This window comes from Eucyclogobius newberryi, unplaced genomic scaffold (assembly GCF_026437365.1).
Source record: "Eucyclogobius newberryi isolate DKJ021-1_F unplaced genomic scaffold, fEucNew1.0.hap1 SCAF_13, whole genome shotgun sequence".
NCBI lineage: Eukaryota > Metazoa > Chordata > Actinopteri > Gobiiformes > Gobiidae > Eucyclogobius > Eucyclogobius newberryi.
This window is the reverse complement of record NW_027315757.1, coordinates 19,270,848-19,291,460: the sequence shown is the minus strand read 5'-3', so window position 1 is coordinate 19,291,460 and position 20,613 is coordinate 19,270,848. Positions and strand designations below refer to the sequence as shown.

General features: G+C 43.0%; 1 protein-coding gene across 2 annotated transcripts in view; it reads right to left on the bottom strand.

The window, feature by feature from the left end:
• Positions 1-578: 578 nt before the first annotated feature.
• The window catches only part of LOC140358163 (syntaxin-1B), a 26,950-nt gene continuing 6,915 nt past the window's right edge, over positions 579-20,613 (bottom strand). Inside the window, exons 2-11 of one of the 2 annotated variants that reach the window (XR_011926695.1) lie at positions 18,819-18,893; positions 17,474-17,573; positions 14,542-14,616; positions 14,368-14,441; positions 7,269-7,377; positions 5,857-5,930; positions 4,130-4,267; positions 3,554-3,664; positions 861-1,952; positions 579-808 (exon numbers count right to left, since the gene is read on the bottom strand). Coding sequence is in view for 1 of the 2 variants with exons in the window: in XM_072442850.1 (XP_072298951.1) it covers positions 1,872-1,952; positions 3,554-3,664; positions 4,130-4,267; positions 5,857-5,930; positions 7,269-7,377; positions 14,368-14,441; positions 14,542-14,616; positions 17,474-17,573; positions 18,819-18,893 (837 nt within the window). In the remaining variant the exon portion in view is untranslated. Of the gene's footprint in view, positions 1,953-3,553; positions 3,665-4,129; positions 4,268-5,856; positions 5,931-7,268; positions 7,378-14,367; positions 14,442-14,541; positions 14,617-17,473; positions 17,574-18,818; positions 18,894-20,613 lie in introns of both variants that reach the window. The other variant, XM_072442850.1, reaches the window with a different exon arrangement.

The following is a 20,613-nucleotide window of genomic DNA, read 5'->3' as shown; positions in this document are numbered from 1 at the left end:
ATATGTGATATTATTCATTATTTTCACACTGGCAACCACAAGAGGGCGCTCTAGGCTCTAAGCGACGCAGAAGAAGAATCTGCACTTCCTCTACCTCCGGAGTTGTTTAGAAGTGACACCGAGGAAGAAAAATTCAATGCATTTAGTGATAAATTTCCCCCAAAAATGCGACTTCTACTCCAGTGCGACTTATACGTGTTTTTTTCTTCTCTATTATGCATTTTTTGGCTGGTGCGACTAATAGTCCGGTGCGACTTATAGTTCGGAAAATACGGTAAAAAGTATTTTCTTTAGCTCAAACTACAACCTCCTTTTTCAGGCTGGAATTTTGAGGATTCTTAAGTCACTTTGAACATTCATAATCACCTGTCCCTGATCTTAATTTAGCCAGTTTAGTCCCTGGTTTAGTCCCTGGTTTAGTTCCTGGTTTAGTCCCTGGTTTAGTCCCTGGTTTAGTCCCTGGTTTAGTTCCTGGTTCAGTCCCTGGTTTAGTTCCTGGTTTAGTCCCTGGTTTAGTCCCTGGTTTAGTTCCTGGTTTAGTCCCTGGTTTAGTTCCTGGTTTTACTTTATGTTGTTGCTGCACATCGAGACCCTTCAGAGTAAATCACGTCTGACCTCAGCAGGAGTTCTTCCGCATCACTGGGCGGCGCGAACACGACGGATCTCCTCCGAGCAGCGCTAACCCTCGCACAGGCTAACGCGGCATGCTAACGCTGCATGCTAACGACACTACGAGCTAACGGCACGGGCGAACGTGGCGGAAACTGAAACGACGGCACCACGAACGACAAACATTTCCCCGTAAAATCTGAACTGAAGCCGGAGACGCGCGAGAGAAACGCCCGGCGACGCCTGGCAACGCCCTGTGACGCCCGGCGACGCGCGCTGCATCCTCATTGGCTGTCACGGCAGGAGGAGGCAGGGCCGGTCGAAGTCTAAGCTGCATAGATGGACCACCCACTTCCTCCTCGGCCTTCACGCACTTCCTGCCTCCCTTCCTTAGTCCCTCCCCTTGCTGCATCTCAGCTGTTGGTGTTTGATTGACAGGAGTGAGCAGCCAATCAGAGCGGGTTCTGAGAGGCCGGGGTAGATCCGAGGGACGCCAGAACCAATCACAAACATTCCCCTTTTGGAGTTATTTATCAGATCTGCGTTAGTCATGCTAGTCGTTAACTTGACTATATTTTTATACATATCTCAAGAACTAGTCAGTCAAGTTGCATTTTGTGAATAAAATTTGAAAAATAGAGTTCTAAAGGGGCTCTCTAAAAGCTCTGCATTTCGTCCCGGGGTAAATGTTGTATTTTTATTTGCTAATATTTACGTTTGACATATTTATCACATGTAGGAGAGACTTTCGTCAAACACTACACACAATTTTTAACCGTTTCTGGAGATTTAAATAATGAAAATGTTGTCACGCTGACGGCTAGCATTAATGACACGGAACCACGTTTAGAAATGTAGTTGTGAAAGGTTCAGGTTCTGCTCGAGGGAGGTCAAAGGTCAAAAGGCGAAAATGGCGTGGCGTCCCTTCGATCGCTCACGGCTGCGTTTGCCTTCTCTTTCTTCTGAGACTCCAGAAAAACGAAAGAAAAAAAAAAAAGCCGTAAAACGTAAATGCGGTGAGTATTATGGGATGTGTCTGTGTCTGCTTGAACCCCGCCCACTCCTTGTGATCTGATCTGTGATTGGGTAACTCGTCCTAGCTGATTTGCATGTTGCGATTCAAGTTTCCGTGTGGTCGATGTAGCTGTTGTTTGTTTGTTGTTTTCTCTGCTGCTGGTTGCCGGGGCGACAGGTTTGCCGAGGCAACGGTTGCCGGGTGAGGTCGTTGGCGGCGGTCGTCACGGCGGCGGGGGGGGGGGGTCTTAGAAGCCCAGCGTTCCTCCGATGGTCGAGGCCAAAACCACGCCAAGAATCACGCAGCAGATAATGATCATGATCTTCTTCTGCAGAGACACAAAGGGTTAAAGGTATGAGACAGAGACACAAAGGGTTAAAGGTATGAGACAGAGACACAAAGGGTTAAAGGTATGAGACAGAGACACAAAGGATTAAAGGTATGAGACAGAGACACAAAGGGTTAAAGGTATGAGACAGAGACACACTCAGGACTAACTCAGTCACTTTTATTTTTGTCATTCAAAAAACATATACCGTATTATCATCAGCGACTTACATAGTTTTGGCCTGGGTGCGACTTATACTCCAGAGCGACTTATATGTTATATTATTCGATATTTTCACTCTGACAACCACAAGAGGGCGCTCTAGGCTCTGAGCGACGCAGAAGAAGAATCTGCACTTCCTCTACCTCCAGAGTTTGTGGAGTTGTTTAGAAGTGACACAGAGGAAGAAGAATTCAATGGATTTAGTGATTTGGGGTAAAACTGATGCTTTGGTAAACTTGTTAGCATGTTCTTTATGGCTATAGTTATCTGAATAACTGTTAATATGTTACATTAACATACCAGACACTTACCACAGTTCTGTCTGTGCGTCATGTAGCTGAAGGTGTTAGCGTTAGCACTGCCCAGGCTCTGCCCAGGTGATGAGCGGTGCCTGGGTTCCTCCAGATATGACACTTGTATTCAAGCCAAAGAGTTCAATCTTTGTTTCATCAGACCAGAGACTTTTGTTTCTCATGGTCTGAGAGTCCTTCAGGCTGTCATGTTTCTTTTACTGAGTCATGTTTCTTTTACTGAGTCATGTTTCTTTTACTGAGGTGTGGCTTCCGTCTGGCCACTCTGCCACTCAGGCCTGATTGGTGTAGTGCTGCAGAGATGGTTGTTCTTCTGGAAGGTTCTCCTCTCTCCACAGAGACATGCTGGAGATCTGTCAGAGTCAGAGGGTTCTTGGTCTCCCTGACTAAGGCCCTTGTCCTCCGATTGCTCAGTTTGGCCGGGCCCAGCTCTAGAAGAGTCTTGGTGGTTTCAGTGTTTCAATTTGCAGATGATCGAGTCCACTGTGCTCAGAGGAACTTTCAATGCTGCAGAAATGTTTCTGTTCCTTCCCCAGATCTGTTCTACAGACAGTTCCCTCCACTTCATGTCTTGGTTTGTGCTCTGACACTGTTAACTGTGGGACCTTATAAACAGGTGTGTGCTTTTAAATATCAGTTACAGGTGCAAAGTGAGTCAGCTCTAAGCATCGACGTGGTTTTAGCGTTATTACACTTGTGTTTGTCACATTCCTGTTTGTCACATTCACAAAAGGACATGCGAGTTGTTACTGCAGCTTCCAATTATTTCAGAAAATATCCTTCCCTGGTTCTACCTAAAATGAGGTTGTACATATACAACTTTTCTCTGTAAATCTCTTTTTGAACCTGGAGCTTTGACATGCGCCATTTCCGCTCGGCCTATTAATTATCCACATGTGCTTCATTATGTCATAATGGGGTCTAGTTTGTAGAAGGTTTAGGCAAATACTGAATTTAATCCATTTTGGAATCATGGATTACATTTATCTACTGGACCAGGTCTAGACCAGGACTAGACCAGGACTAGGACCAGGACTAGACCAGGACCAGGACTAGAGCAGGACTTGCCTTGCGGGCCTGGCTCTGGTACTTGACGGCCTTCTTGGTGTCGGACACGGCTCGTTCCACGTAATCGACCGAGTGCTCCACGTTGTACTCGATTCTGTCGATCATCTCTCCCTGAAACAGACAGAACATTTTAGTGTGAGTGTGTGTGTGTGTGTATAGTGTGTGTGTGTGTGTATAGTGTGTGTGTGTGTGTGTGAGTGAGTGTGTGTGTGTATAGTGTGTGTGTGTGTATAGTGTGTGTGTGTGTGTGTGTGTGTGTGTGTATAGTGTGAGTGTGTGAGTGTGAGTGTGAGTGTGTGAGTGTGAGTGTGTGTGAGTGTGAGTGTGAGTGTGTGTGTGTGTGAGTGTGAGTGTGTGTGTGTGTGTGAGTGTGAGTGTGTGTGTGTGTGAGAGAGTGAGTGAGTGTGTGTGTGTCTCCGGTGTGTGTGTCTCAGGTGTACGTGTGTGTGTGTGTGTGTGAGAGAGTGTGAGTGTGTGTGTGTCTCAGGTGTGTGTGTCTCAGGTGTACGTGTGTGTCTCCGGTGTGTGTGTGTGTCAGGTGCGTGTGTGTGTCTCAGGTGTGTGTGCGTCTCATACTTGGCTCTCCACCAACATGGCCATGTCCACAAACATGTCATGCAGTTCGCGGATGCTGTTCTCCAGTTTGATGATCTCAGTGTGTCGAGTCTCGATCTCATTCAGCGCCTGCTTCGTCATCTGAGAGTCCATTTTAATCTGAGAACAAACAAGAACATCAGAGGAACATCTGAATCTGAACAACTGAAAATGATTTGTCGTTGTGTAGTTGACTAAATCCATAAACGTTTTTGTCAACTGGCCTGGCTCCACATCATGAGACAATGACGTCACCCAAACATAACTCTAATAACTCTGAATCTAATTTAAATCTTCCTGAGTAATACTTTTTAATCCTGAGGTTGTTCTGAGCGATTCACAAAAAGAAGTTTTGAAATTCCAGGTTTGTGTGTGAGGGGCGTGGCTAAAGCTAGCGTGCACAGGAACAGTTTTGCCTCATTTCTTTGACTTCTCTGCAAAGCCTCTGAGTTTGAACCTCTCTTTATGTCATGCTTTGACTTTGGATCATGTCAGACACATTATGACCTGGAAAAATCAGATTTGGGGTCTTGACAAAGCGAGTGCCGTGCGTCGATAAACAGGAAACAGCTGTTGCTAACGTGCTTTGCTAGTTTTGTGTCGCTAAGGCTTAACATATAAGTTAGCATCAGTGGAAATACGGTGCTTTAGCACAAGATCAAGTCTGAGTTTGAAGAGAAATAATGTTTTGGTCTGAGTCTGCGTTCTCTCTTGTCCAATCATCTGGCTGTGGAGCTCCTCCTGAGCTCAAGTCCACCTGGAGCCCCAGAAAATATCAGGATTTTAGTAAATAAAAATACTATTTTAATCATAGTTTTACTCAACATTTTAAAATGGCCCATAAAACGGTAGGGTTAATTTATAGAGTTTTACAGAATAACGGCCACCGGGGGCACTCTAGCAGGAAGCGCAAGCGGTTAACACACTGTAGTGTGTGCACGTCAGTGGACATCTTATCTTAAGCTTCAAAACGCTGTGTGTTTTTATTACAATCAGACTCATATTCACGGAGAAATTAGTCCAATGAAGAAGTGAATCTAGACGCGTGACATACGCGTGAGATGTGATATACGGCCATCTGTAGTTTAGAACCTGCCGCAGTGAAATGAAACTTTCTTGGCCCGACATGACTCATGAGTCAAAAGACAAACTGTGTATCATTACTCTGAACCATATTTATGTGTAAATATCTCATGTTACAACGCAACACTCACTCGAGCTCAGGAGCAGACGAACCAGATTAGACACAGACACAGAGTCATCAAGGACAGAGGGGACAGAGGGGACAGAAGGGACAGAGGGGAAAGAAGGGACGCGTGGACATAATGATACAGTGGCCTGCATTTTATGACCCGCCCCGCACTGAAAGGAGAATTCACCACCGTGGACCATCTTTATGTGTAAATATCTCATGTTACAACACGAGCACCTGCGGCTTATTGACAGGTGCGGCCCGTGTATGGACAATTGATTTTCTTTGTAAATTTTGTTGGCACGGCTTTTATTTAGGAGCGCTCTATAGACCGAACATTACTGTAATAGTTTTAGCTCTGTGAGAACATGAGCAGAACCACCACAGTCCTTAAACCTTCTCCAGCCGCACAGATGAACACTGAGCATGTGCAGTGGGAGGTCACATGTGCAGTGTGAGGTCACATGTGCAGTGGGAGGTCATATGTGCAGTTTGAGGTCACAGGTCAGAGACTTACATCATCAGTGAAGACAGCCAGTTTGCCGCTCTCCAACATGTCCTCCAGCTCCTCGTTAGTGGTGGTTCTGCCGGCTAAAGAACAGAGAAGAATGTGAGAGACTAAACCAGGTCAAACCAGGACTAAACCAGGACTAATCTAGGAAAAAACCAGGACTAAACCAGGACTAATCTAGGAATAAAACAGGACTAAACCAGGACTAATCTAGGAATAAACCAGGACTAAACCAGGACTAATCTACAACTACAACTGAAGCTTTTTCTACTAAGGACTAATCTAGGAATAAACCTGGACTAAACCATGACTGAACCAGGACAAGAAATAAAGCAGGTGCAAACCAGGACAAAACTAAGACTAAACTAAGACTAAACCAGGTCTAAACCAGGACTAACTAAACCCGGCCCACACCTGATGTAGGACTTGGCTCTGGTCTACACCAGATGGACTTGAGATATACTCGACCAATCAGAGCTCTGCATTCTGTCGCTGGGCAGATTAGCGTCATTAATAAAACAGTCCTCAGCGACCTTCAGCGAGTCCTGGACCAGGACCTGGTCTAGACCTGGATCAATATGTTGTAAAGTTGATTTTGCAATTATCTTAACTTAGAAAATTGGTCATAACATTTTTGATGCATCTTCTACACACATTATTACTAACACTATATTATTATTATTATTATTATTATTATTATTAATACAGTAGCATTTTTTTTTAGGTTTATAATTTAACTTCCTGTTTGTAATTGATAACATCACACTAGAACATTACCCAGCAAACACTGGGAAAAAAACCTTATCTAATGTCACAATTTCTTTTATTTGACAAATCATTTTTTTGTTTGATTAATTCAAAAAAGTTGTTTCTTGTATAAATTCTGCATAGACTTTGACTGGAGTGAGTGTACATAGTGTGATAAAAGTGTGTAAAAGTGTGTAAAACTATTATGTTATGTACGTGTACGGTCATAGGAACGTTAACAATATTTCAAATGGCACTGAACTGTTCCCTAGTAGTATTCACAGTAGTATCCACAGTAGTATTCACAGTAGTATTCACAGTAGTATTCACAGTAGTATTCACAGTAGTATCCACAGAAGTATCCACAGTAGTATTCACAGTAGTATTCACAGCAGTATCCACAGTATTATTTGCAGTAGTCAGAATCAGAAAAGGGTTTATTGCAATTGTCAGTTAATAAAAACAAGATTCACAAACTAAGAACTTTCCTCTGTATTTAAAGTGCAACATGAAACAAAATATATATATACAAAAAATAATAATAATGCGAGAATGAAAAAATTGGATAACTAAAAAAGATAAACCAGTATTCACAGTCGTATCTGAAGTAGTATCTGTGGTAGCATTTGCAGTGGTATGTGTAGTGGTATCTTCACAGTAAAAGTACTCACTGATCTCCAGCTGCCTCTGGATGCGGTCCTTGCAGCGGTCACGATACTTGGACTGCGTAGTGTTGTACTCGGTCATGACCTCCACAAACTTACGAGACAGCGTCGAGTGCTGCCACAGACACAAGTATTGTTATTAGGCCCGAGCGCCACAAGCTGGCGAGAGGCCTATTAATCTCGTAAGGCCGTGCGAAGCACGGCTGCGAAAGTGCGCACGAAATCGAGCGCAAAGCGCTCGCCCACTTCCAAACACTCACTAACGCACTCCTTCACTCATGCACGCCCCGTGCATACTAATTAGTAGTAGGAAAATGGAACATTACCGTTGTAAACGGGCGAAGCCCGTGCAAAAGTGCGCACTAAACGAGCACTTTACATTGAGATGACGACCGCGAAGCGGTCGTCATCCCCATATAAAGCACTCATTTGCGCTAAGTAGCTCACGAATACTTTCCCCATCTCTTGCATGTTCCGTGCATATAAGCATGTAATGCAAAAATTGAACATTATTACTGTATAGAGGGCCAAAAACACAAAGTGGGCGGAGCCCACTCAAAATTAACGAAAGTACCCGTCAGTGACCAGGGACCCACACCATGAGGTAGGAAAGCGCGAGCGCTTTCCGAAAATGTATAGTTTATGATATTTGAAAAATGGGAAACATTGTTTTCGCATCGGAATATTATTCTTTCTTCTTCTTCTTCTTCTTCTCGGGACCAACCCCCCTATTTTTCACCCAGTGAACATTGACGAAAAGTCACAAAAATGTTCACACCTCTAAAAATCGTGCCTCTCTACATTCTGGCTATTTCCCTTTTCTAAAATAAAAAAAATTGGCGCGTCAGCGCCCCCAAATGTACCAAAAATGCATTGAGAGATGGGAAATGACCCAAAAAAAATCTGATCGTAGAATCATGAAATTTGGCGCAGAGGTAGATGGTGACAAGAGAAGTAAAAAATATTATTACGGCAACGCCGTCCGCCCAACCAAATGTCGGCCATATTGCTTAAAAAAAGGCTAAACATGACTTCGGAGTTTTTCCAAACGTCGTACTTTTACGAACTCCTCCCAGGGCGTTGGCCCTAAAAAGCTGAAATTTGGTGAAAATGCTACTGAGGAGTGGGACATCAAAAGTTATCCAAATTACATTGATACCTCTCACGGTCTCTGTGCGGCGAAGCCGCAAACTGTAGCAAGAATTTCAGAAATCTCCCATATTTAAAATTTCTGCCGTTTGCGCAGATAAAGTCCGAATTGCGTCAAATTAGAATCAGTTGTTAAACTCTTTGCCCTAAACCTACTTGAAGTGAAATAAATTCATTTGGCGCCACAGCGCCCCCTACAGATTTTATATGGAGGTTAAATGTTTAGTTTTGCGAAATTATATGAAATTTGACACACAACTCAATTTTAGCATCCCCATCAAAAAAGTCAATGAGACCCATGTCATAATTGTTATGGCGTTGCCGTAACGATGACCGAAACCTTTCATGTTATTCCAATGGGGAAATCGCCAGAACATGTTTACACTTTAGACTTTCACAAACTCCTCCCAGGGCGTCAGCCCTATTAACCTGAAATTTGGTGAGACTCATCTTCAGGACCATCAAAAGTTATCCACATTTTCATTCAAAGAGTCACGGTGTCTGTGCGGCAAAGCCGCACATTTTGCCAAGAATTCAAAATAAAATAGCTTTTTGATGGTAAAACAAAGGGGAGAAGATGTGACAGCGTCACAGATTCAGCAGTAGGCGTAATAAAAGGACAATTGGGGCGCGTTAGCGCCCCCTCCTCTTGCGGTGTGGCGGCGGTGTGGCGGCGGCGTGGCGGCGGCGTGGCGGCGGCGTGGCGAGGGCCGATCATTGCCGCTTGCGGCTATATTTTATTATTATTATTATTAGGCCCGAGCGCCACAAGCTGGCGAGAGGCTTATTAATCTCGTAAGGCCGTGCGAAGCACGGCTGCGAAAGTGCGCACGTAGTGCGCACGAAATCGAGCGCGAAGCGCTCGCCCACTTCAAAACACTCACTAACGCACTCCTTCACTCATGCACGCCCCGTGCATACTAATTAGTAGTAGGAAAATGGAACATTACCGTTGTAAACGGGCGAAGCCCGTGCAAAAGTACGCACTAAACGAGCACTTTACATTGAGATGACGGCCGCGAAGCGGTCGTCATCCCCATATAAAGCACTCATTTGCGCTAAGTAGCTCACGAATACGTTCCCCATCTCTTGCATGTTCCATGCATATAAGCATGTAATGCAAAAATTGAACATTATTACTGTATAGAGGGCCAAAAACACAAAGTGGGCGGAGCCCACTCAAAATTAACGAAAGTACCCGTCAGTGACCAGGGACCCACACCATGAGGTAGGAAAGCGCGAGCGCTTTCCGAAAATGTATAGTTTATGATATTTGAAAAATGGGAAACATTGTTTTCGCATCGGAATATTCTTCTTCTTCTTCTTCTTCTTCTCGGGACCAACCACCCTATTTTTCACCCAGTGAACATTGACGAAAAGTCACAAAAATGTTCACACCTCTAAAAATCGTGCCTCTCTACATTCTGGCTATTTCCCTTTTCTAAAATAAAAAAAATTGGCGCGTCAGCGCCCCCAAATGTACCAAAAATGCATTGAGAGATGGGAAATGACCCAAAAAAAATCTGATCGTAGAATCATGAAATTTGGCGCAGAGGTAGATGGTGACAAGAGAAGTAAAAAATATTATTACGGCAACGCCATCCGCCCAACCAAATGTCGGCCATATTGCTTCAAAAATGGCTAAACATGACTTCGGAGTTTTTCCAAACGTCGTACTTTTACGAACTCCTCCCAGGGCGTTAGCCCTAAAAAGCTGAAATTTGGTAAAAATGCTACTGAGGAGTGGGACATCAAAAGTTATCCAAATTACATTGATACCTCTCACGGTCTCTGTGCGGCGAAGCCGCAAACTGTAGCTAGAATTTCAGAAATCTCCCATATTTAAAATTTCTGCCGTTTGCGCGGATAAAGTCCGAATTGCGTCAAATTAGAATCAGTTGTTAAACTCTTTGCCCTAAACCTACTTGAAGTGAAATAAATTCATTTGGCGCCACAGCGCCCCCTACAGATTTTATATGGAGGTTAAATGTTTAGTTTTGCGAAATTATATGAAATTTGACACACAACTCAATTTTAGCATCCCCATCAAAAAAGTCAATGAGAGCCATGTCATAATTGTTATGGCGTTGCCGTAACGATGACCGAAACCTTCCATGTTATTCCAATGGGGAAATCGCCAGAACATGTTTACACTTTATACTTTCACAAACTCCTCTTAGGGCGTTAGCCCTATTAACCTGAAATTTGGTGAAACTCATCTTCAGGGGTGGACCATCAAAAGTGATCCACATTTTTATTCAAAGAGTCACGGTGTCTGTGCGGCAAAGCCGCATATTGTGCCAAGAATTCAAAATAAAATTGCTTTTTGATGGTAAAACAAAGGGGAGAAGATGTGACAGCGTCACAGATTCAGCAGTAGGCGCAATAAAAGGACAATTGGGGCGCGTTAGCGCCCCCTCCTCTTGCGGCGTGGCGGCGGCGTGGCGAGGGCCGATCATTGCCGCTTGCGGCTATATTTATTATTATTTTTCTTGTTCTTCATCGCTTTGAACTCTAATTTGACCCCCTGAACATGCTCAAAAACTCACCAAACTTTGCCCAAAATTCAGAATCGGCGAAAAATTCGATTTTTTTGGGGCCATTTTTTTTTTCGTTAACAAATGGTGCGACAGCGCCACCGACAAAAGTCAAAATACATTGCGCCTATGGGAGACGCCCTGAGGTCAACTTTGGCGTAAAGCTACGAAATTCGGAACACGCATTCCTCTCGTGAGGACAAAAAACAAATATTATTGTGGCCACGCCCCCAGACTTACCCTATGGCCGCCATCTTCCTTTGAAAATGAAAACACGCTGTGTTAGCCATTTTGTTCACGTCAAACTTTGACGAACTCCTCCTAGGGCGTTTTGCCCACCGACTTCAAAATCGGCGGACGTCCTCTGGACAAGTGGGGCCTCTAAAGTTATCCAATTTTTTGAGATACCTTTTACGGTCTGTGTGCGGCGCAGCCGCAAAGTTGGACAACTTATTTTGGGATAATGCAGATCTAAAAATTGCTCCCATTTGATCAAAACAAGTCCGATTAGGACCAAATTTGAATCAGTTGTTCAACTTTCTAGTTTGGACCAGTTTATGATGACAAAATTGAAATGGGCGCGATAGCGTCCCCTACAGAGTGACCTTTAAATTAACATTGAAGGTCAAAAATTTGTTTTACCAAAATTTTCTAAACTTTACCCAAAATTCTATTTTGGCGTCCCGATCAAAAAAGCCAATCAGACAAATGCCTTAATTTTTACGGCGTAGTCGTAGCGATGACATAAACCTCCCATGTTATCCCTATGGGAAAACCGCTAAATCTCTCGAATATCCACATTTTTCTGTTTCAAACTTTGACGAACTCCTCCTAGTGCGTTTTGCCCACCGACCTCAAAATCGGTGAACGTCCTCTAGACAAGTGGGGCATCTAAAGTTATCCAAATTTTAAGGATAGCTTTTAAGGTCTCTGTGCGACGGAGCCTCAAACGTTTCCCAGAATTCTGACTATTTGGCCTTCAGAGTGGCCTATAAACAATAGAGTTTTTCCAAATGACATGATATTTTGCACAAAATTCTAATTTGCCATCCTGATCATAAAAGTATGAGAGACAAAGTCATATTTTGTACGGCGTAACCGTAGCCATGACAGAAATATCCCATGTTATCCTTATGGGAAAATCGCGAAATCCCTCAAATCACCACATTTTTACGCTTCACACTTTAACAAACTCCTCCTAGGGCGATTGTCCGATCAAACTCATATTTAGGGAAAATCATCTATACAAGCGGGGCATCAAAAGCTATCCATATTTTTATTCTAAGTGCTACGGTCTCTGTGTGGCGGACCCGCAAATATATGTCAGAAATGGGAAAACAGCAAAATCTCTAAAATGACCACATTTTTACGCTTCACACTTTAACAAACTCCGCCTAGGGCGATTGCCCGATCAAGCTCATATTTGGGGGAAATCATCTACACAAGGGAAGCATCAAAAGTTAGTCATATTTTGATTCTAAGTGCTACGGTCTCTGTGCCGTGGAGCTGCAAATATACTGTCACAAATGGGAAAAACGCTAAATCTATGAAATGTTCAAATTTATGCTTCACACTTTAACAAACTCCTCCGTGGGCAATAGCTCGATCAAGCTTTACTTTGGGAAATATCATCTACACAAGCGGGGCATTAAAAGTTATCCATATTTATATTCTAAGTGCTACGGTCTCTGTGCAGCGGCGCAGCAAATTTGACTGACACTTGTGTTCATTTGCACTGGATTGGCCATGTCCAATGTGTCTCCGTCTGTCAAGTTCTTTTTTAATTCAACACAATAAGGGCGCCATCTTTATCAAGTCGAAAGCGCAGAGTCGGAAGGCCGGCGGCCCGCGAGGGCCGTTGGATGCCGCTTGCGGCTTTAATATTCTTTCTTCTTCTTTCTTCTCGGGACCAACCCCCCTATTTTTCACCCAGTGAACATTGACGAAAAGTCACAAAAATTTGCACACCTCTAAAAATCGTGCCTCTCTACATTCTGGCTATTTCCCTTTTCTGAAATAAAACAAATTGGCGCGTCAGCGCCCCCAAATGTACCAAAAATGCATTGAGAGATGGGAAATGACCCAAAAAAAATCTGATCGTAGAATCATGAAATTTGGCGCCGAGGTAGATGGTGACAAGAGAAGTAAAAAATATTATTACGGCAACGACGTCCGCCCAACCAAATGTCGGCCATATTGCTTCAAAAATGGCTAAACATGACTTCGGAGTTTTTCCAAACGTCGTACTTTTACGAACTCCTCCCAGGGCGTTGGCCCTAAAAAGCTGAAATTTGGTGAAAATGCTACTGAGGAGTGGGACATCAAAAGTTATCCAAATTACATTGATACCTCTCACGGTCTCTGTGCGGCGAAGCCGCAAACTGTAGCTAGAATTTCAGAAATCTCCCATATTTAAAATTTCTGCCGTTTGCGCAGATAAAGTCCGAATTGCGTCAAATTAGAATCAGTTGTTAAACTCTTTGCCCTAAACCTACTTGAAGTGAAATAAATTCATTTGGCGCCACAGCGCCCCCTACAGATTTTATATGGAGGTTAAATGTTTAGTTTTGCGAAATTATATGAAATTTGACACACAACTCAATTTTAGCATCCCCATCAAAAAAGTCAATGAGACCCATGTCATAATTGTTATGGCGTTGCCGTAACGATGACCGAAACCTTTCATGTTATTCCAATGGGGAAATCGCTAGAACATGTTTACACTTTAGACTTTCACAAACTCCTCCCAGGGCGTCAGCCCTATTAACCTGAAATTTGGTGAGACTCATCTTCAGGGGTGGACCATCAAAAGTTATCCACATTTTCATTCAAAGAGTCACGGTGTCTGTGCGGCAAAGCCGCACATTTTGCCAAGAATTCAAAATAAAATAGCTTTTTGATGGTAAAACAAAGGGGAGAAGATGTGACAGCGTCACAGATTCAGCAGTAGGCGTAATAAAAGGACAATTGGGGCGCGTTAGCGCCCCCTCCTCTTGCGGCGTGGCGGCGGTGTGGCAGCGGCGTGGCGAGGGCCGATCATTGCCGCTTGCGGCTATATTTTTGATTATTATTATTATTATTTAGTTTTTTATGATGATTATGATGATGATGATGATGATTATTATTATTACTTTTTTTTGGTATTATTTTTTTAGTACCGTATTTTCTGGACTTTAAGTCGCACCTTTTTTCATAGTTTTGGCCGGGTTGCGACTTATCCTTATATTTATACTTATACTCCAGAGCGACTTATATGTGATATTATTTGTTATTTTCACATTTGCAACCACATTTCATACTCCAGTGCAACTTATATATGTTTTTTTCTCTTCTATTATGCATTTTTTGGCCGGTGCGACTTATACTCCGGAAAATACAGCATTTGAGAGAAGACGTGATGTAAAGAGAGTGTTTTGCACCTGTGTTTTACGGATGCGCAGGTCGGCTGATGATCTGTTCAGACCTTCCTCCTGCTCGATGCTCTGCTCGATCGCTGCAGCACAAACATATTTCACGTTCACAGAAAACAGACTAGACTAAATCGTTTCACGTTCGGAAACGGATCGGAGCGGTTTGTGACTCAAATCTTTCACCTTTTAATTTTGAGCGCACTTTGTTGGCTGTCTTCTTGATGTCGGCCGTCAGGTCCTCCAGCTCCTGCTTGGTCTCTGTCAAAACACAACAGCAGGTCAAAGTCTGGTTCCGAGCAACTTGTGGAGGTCGAGCGTCTGAAGAAGCGCGTGAGGCGAGAAGCATTTGAAGCTCAGGTCTGGATATAAGCGCCTTTTTCTACAGTAAAAGTGTCTCATCTGCAATTCTGTCTTATACATTTTAATAATATATCAGTAACACAATAAATGATTTATACAAAAATACAAAACCTTTGACACAATTATTACTGTTCAGTTTATTCTGCAGTGGAGGTTGTGACTGGTTCTTTTGGGGATCCTGGCCTAAATGGTTTTGGGGTCTAATATATTGGCCCAAAGGTTGTAATTGCAAAGCAAACAAAAGGGGAGACCGAGCACACCCCTTTCATACTCCTCTTTACAGAATCAGTGATAATAGAAATATTTGACATTTTTTCGTCTCCTGACATTATGAAGAACAAAATTGTTAAAAGATTCAATGGACATTATTCTGCTCGTCTCACGTTCTGTCGTCTGGAGAGTCTGAAATGGAGTCCTCCCCCCTCCCCCCCACGCTCTCTCTCTCTCTCTTTACAGCTGCAGCTGATTCTGGGTCAGATCTGACGTGAATAATGCATGGTGGGAAATGTAGTGAAGCCTCATTTCCTCTGAGACAAACTCATTCAGATTTTACTCCAGACGCAGCACTCAGCTCTAAATACTACGACTACCACAACTTCATGTACAGTCAGCAAATACTTCTGCAGGACTTCCACACTCTGAGGTCACGCTTCAGACGGAGCTGGAACATTTACACTGCAGGAATCATGAAAGAGAACATTATATATATATATATATATATATATATAATAATAATAATTCCAGTCGGGTTGTTTGATGAGAAATAAAATACCTTTGATAGAAAAAAGTAAAACTGTGATACTTTGGGCCAAAGTGAACTCTTACCTGAGGGCGCATGCTTGAGGGGGCGGGGCTTCGTGCATGCAGGGGCGGGGCTTCACATGTAACAGTGACATCATGCAAACAGAAAACAGGCGCATGCAGCAGCGTCTACGACACGTCACGCCAGAAACAGAAATATGCAAAACCTCAACATGCAAAAGAAAAGCACAAAACACAAAACACATCAAGTCCAAGTCAAAGACAGAGATTCGTGAGTTTAAATGAGTCTTTAAACTCAATGACCTGGAGTCAGAAAATAACCATAATGAGTCAGGTCAGAGTCAGAGTCAGGTCAGAGTCAGGTCAGAGTCAGAGTCAGGTCAGAGTCAGAGTCAGGTCAGAGTCAGGTCAGAGTCAGAGTCAGAGTCAGGTCAGAGTCAGAGTCAGGTCAGAGTCAGAGTCAGAGTCAGAGTCACGTCAGAGTCAGGTCAGAGTCAGAGTCACGTCAGAGTCAGGTCAGAGTCAGGTCAGAGTCACGTCAGAGTCAGGTCAGAGTCAGGTCAGAGTCACGTCAGAGTCAGGTCAGAGTCAGAGTCAGAGTCAGCGTCAGGTCAGAGTCAGGTCAGAGTCAGGTCAGAGTCAGGTCAGAGTCAGGTCAGCGTCAGAGTCAGAGTCAGAGTCAGAGTCAGGTCAGAGTCAGAGTCAGGTCAGAGTCAGGTCAGAGTCACGTCAGAGTCAGGTCAGAGTCAGAGTCAGCGTCAGGTCAGAGTCAGGTCAGAGTCAGAGTCAGGTCAGAGTCAGAGTCAGAGTCAGGTCAGAGTCAGGTCAGAGTCAGGTCAGAGTTAGCGTTAGTATAAGAGTTAGCATCAGCCTCCAAACATCACAGAAAAGGGAATACTAGAGCAAATTAAAGGGTCTGTGAGGGTCTGTCAGGGTCTGTCAGGGTCTGTCAGGGTCTGTCAGGGTCTGTGAGGGTCTGTCAGGGTCTGTCAGGGTCTGTCAGGGTCTGTCAGGGTCTGTGAGGGTCTGTCAGGGTCTGTGATGGTCTGTGAGGGTCTGTGAGGGTCTGTGAGGGTCTGTGAGGGGTCTGTCAGGGTCTGTGAGGGTCTGTGAGGGTCTGTCAGGGTCTGTCAGGGTCTGTCAGGGTCTGTGAGGGTCTGTCAGGGTCTGTGATGGTCTGTGAGGGTCTGTGAGGGGTCTGTCAGGGTCTGTGAGGGTCTGTGAGGGTCTGTGAGGGGTCTGTGAGGGGTCTGTCAGGGTCTGTCAGGGTCTGTGAGGCTCCACATGGCGAAATGTCATCATTTTTTGCTGACACGCCCCTTAGCGCGGCAACTGCAAGGAGGACGTTCTGTGTTTAAATCAGGTGATTTCAGAACAGCATAAATACTCCTCTGCCCGACTCATTTATGCAAATCCTTCTTAAAGTAAGATATTGACACTTGATACTTGTTTGCAAAAGTAAAGAAATATATGTTTTATGTTGCTGTATTTATGGATCGTGTACTTTATTGCACTGCATTGGCGCAGCACGGGCGGATAAACCAAGACACATTTCCCACATGTGGAACAATAAAGTTATTGAACCTTGAATCTTCTCTCAGAACCAGACGGAGCTGTTTTAAACACTTTTAAACACCAAAAGCCTCACTAAAACATCGAGCTCTGTCATAGTATATTGAATAAAAAAGCTGATTTTCTTAAAAGGATAGTTTTGTTGCGGCAGCAGCTAAATTTATATCTTAATTCTTTGGTTTAAGAAATCATTCACAGAAAAGACGCGCAAAGGAATTTTAAAAGGAAAACGTTTCACATCTACAATTCTCCCAATAAAAATCATCCAATGAAATTAATATTGTGATAATATCGCACATCGATACATCTCTGTGTCATACAGCTGCACTATATGCAGTAGTTGCTGCAAAGGTATTTGCAGTCATAGTACTTGCAGTAAAAGTATTTGCAGTTGCAGTAGTAGTATTTGAGTCATACGCACTCTCATCAGGGTTGGGCGCGGCGAGGATAGCGCTGTGCTGCTTCTTCACCTGCTCCACATCTTCAGACAGTTTCTCTATGCATCCTCGGATCTCCTCCACCTGAAACATGAGAACACAGGTTATGTAGTAAAAGTGCTACTACTATTACTTTTGACCAGGAGCTCTCATTTAAAGCACATATAAATCAAGCCTGTAAAACAGCCTATTTCCATCAGTGCTAAATAGATAAAATCAGAAGAATTGTGCTTTAAATCAGAATACTGAAACACTTATCCATGTATTTGTATCATCTACATTAGACTACTGTAACTCCTGCTCGCAGCGTGTCCTAAAAGCTCATAAAAAGCTTTCAACTGGTTCAAAATGCAGCAGCAAGATTACAAACAGGAACTAATAGAAGAGAGCACATTACGCCGGTGCTGGAGTCTCTTCACTGGCTCCTGTCAAGTTTAGAATCACATTTAAACTCCTCCTCCTGACTTACAAAGCCATAAATGACATGGCCCCATCCCACCTCAAAGATGCTATAGCACCATAATGCAAAATGCTGGCCTTCTGGTGGTCCCAAGAGTCTCTAAAAGCACAGCAGCAGCAGCAGCAGCAGCAGCAGCAGCAGCAGCAGCAGCAGCAGCAGCAGCAGCAGCAGCAGCAGCAGCAGCAGCAGCAGCACTGAAGTAGTTCAGGGACATTAAGCTCATAAAAAAACAACAGAACCAAACATCTCCTCCCCCTTCACAATCAGGAACATGTGGTTTTAATCCACTTTCACCAAATGTTAATGTTGTAAATAACAGCATTAGTACAATGTTGTAAAATAAAATAAAATAAAATAAATAAAATAAATAAAATAAATAAAATAAATAAAATAAATAAAATAAATAAAATAAATAAAATAAATAAAATAAATAAAATAAATAAAATAAAATTAAATTAAATTAAATTAAATTAAATTAAATTAAATAAGTAAAATAACTGCTGGTGTAGTTTAAAAAAAAATTGGACTGCACCAGCTCCTATGCACAAAGCAGGTGAAACTGTTACACAACATCACTGTGACATGGAAATGTTCATGTAGTTCTTTGTTCATTGCGCTTGATGCAGAACTGCATTTTGTTGCACTGAAATGATACAATGACAATAGGTTGAATATAATCTATATTCACCAGTACATAATTTTTATGTACATATAACAAGCACAAGTTCCACATTTAAATGGGATCAAATGTCAGGCTCACGTGTGGGTCATGTCAGGCTCACGTGTGGGTCATGTCAGGCTCACGTGTGGGTCATGTCAGGCTCACGTGTGGGTCGTGTCCATGGATGTATTATATTATCATGTCTCACCTGCTCAAAGAACTCGTCCATGAAGTGGTCCCTGTCGACCTGCACCACCTCTTCATCGTCATCGCTGTCCTTCGCCTGGAACAGAAACAGAGTCAGAATAAACCACATAGAGACACGAGACAAAAGAAAAAAAGAATTCACTGTTTCCTGTTTATCGACGCACGGCACTCGCTTTGTCAAGAGCCAAAATATGATATTTCCAGGTCATAATGTGTCTAACATGATCCAAAGTCAAAGCATGACATAAAGAGAGGTTCAAACATAGAGGCTTTGCAGAGAAGTCAAAGAAATGAGGCAAAACTGTTCCTGTTCACATCTTTTTGTGACTCGTTCTGATCGGCCTCAGGAATAAAAAATATCATTCAGGAGAATTTAGATTTGATTCATGAAGAAAACATGTTTTGGTGTCAGACAAAATGAAAACACAACTGTGAGCTCAACGTGTGAATAGAGTGACAGACGCCTGTGTTTGAGCGACACGAGTGACAAAACTGCACTCGTTAATTTATGGTTTTGTGGAGTCAGATGCCCTCCCTGTTTGTCAGATGCCCTCCCTGTGTGTCAGATGCCCTCCCTGTGTGTCAGATGCCCTCCCTGTGTGTCAGATGCCCTCCCTGTGTGTCAGATGCCCTCCCAAAATCAGGGTTGCATCGGGGAAAACGTTGGTGGATTTGGCTTTTGGAAATTTCTCTCTCTGATGTCACAGTGACCCAACTGTTCTACACACTCACATGCACACTCATGTGCACGTGAGCGTGCACGTGAGTGTGCACGTGAGCGTGCACGTGAGTGTGCACATGAGCGTGCACGTGAGTGTGCACATGAGCGTGCACGTGAGTCAGAGTCAAGGACAAACCTCAGTCTTTAAATGTGAGTGGTAGAAAACACTCGATTTCAGACTCTTGTTTTTTTCATTTCTCATTCAAAAGAGGAAAAAAACTCTTTTGTCCTTTATCACCAGAATTTTGGGTGTAAAATAAGACAAGCAGAAGGAGGGACAGAGATAGAGAGGAAACTTCTAGAATAAGATAAATAACAGTGGTCCAAAACTCATAATTTGTTTTTCTATTTTTTTGTACTTTTGTCTTTTAGTGAATTTTCATCCAGCACACATTACAAACAAACAAACAAACAAACAAACAAACATACAAGCCATTGCACATTATCTAGTTTTGAATAATATTTTGCGAATAAAAGGTACAATACATTCCTAATGCTAGGTGCTTGATGAATGTCACACATGGGGACATAGATGCGATGGGCTCGGCCCGAACTCCAATAAAATGGAGCTTACGAGAACGCCCGTCGCAACAGTGCCACGTAGTTCAAAAAAGAGAAAACATGAAACTCTTAATCTTTGGCCTAGGCAGATGAGACTTGGAACATTGATAGAGCTACTTTTGACGAGTAAAACACACCTGGCAGCATCGCTCTATGATAAACAGGAAGTCAGCCATGTTGAATCAAAGTGGCGCCGCCACGTTTGACTTTCTTTTTTCAAAATCGTACAGGTTTTTCGTCCGATCGAGCTTAAAACACTTTTTGCATCTAGAGACATTGAAAATTAATACAAATCCCCAAAAATGTAAATTTTTGGGGATTTTTACGGTGAAAGCGATCGTAAAGAGGTATAACGGTGAAAGTGTTAAGGAGTTGAAACGCGTCAAAAATCTGGAAAATCCTGGAAAAACACAAGAACATATAGTGTCTGCTTTATGACATAAGCAGACACTCAATAATGATATTAATAAAATTGTAATAAAAATGTTATTACAAGAAAAAAAAAAAAACACCA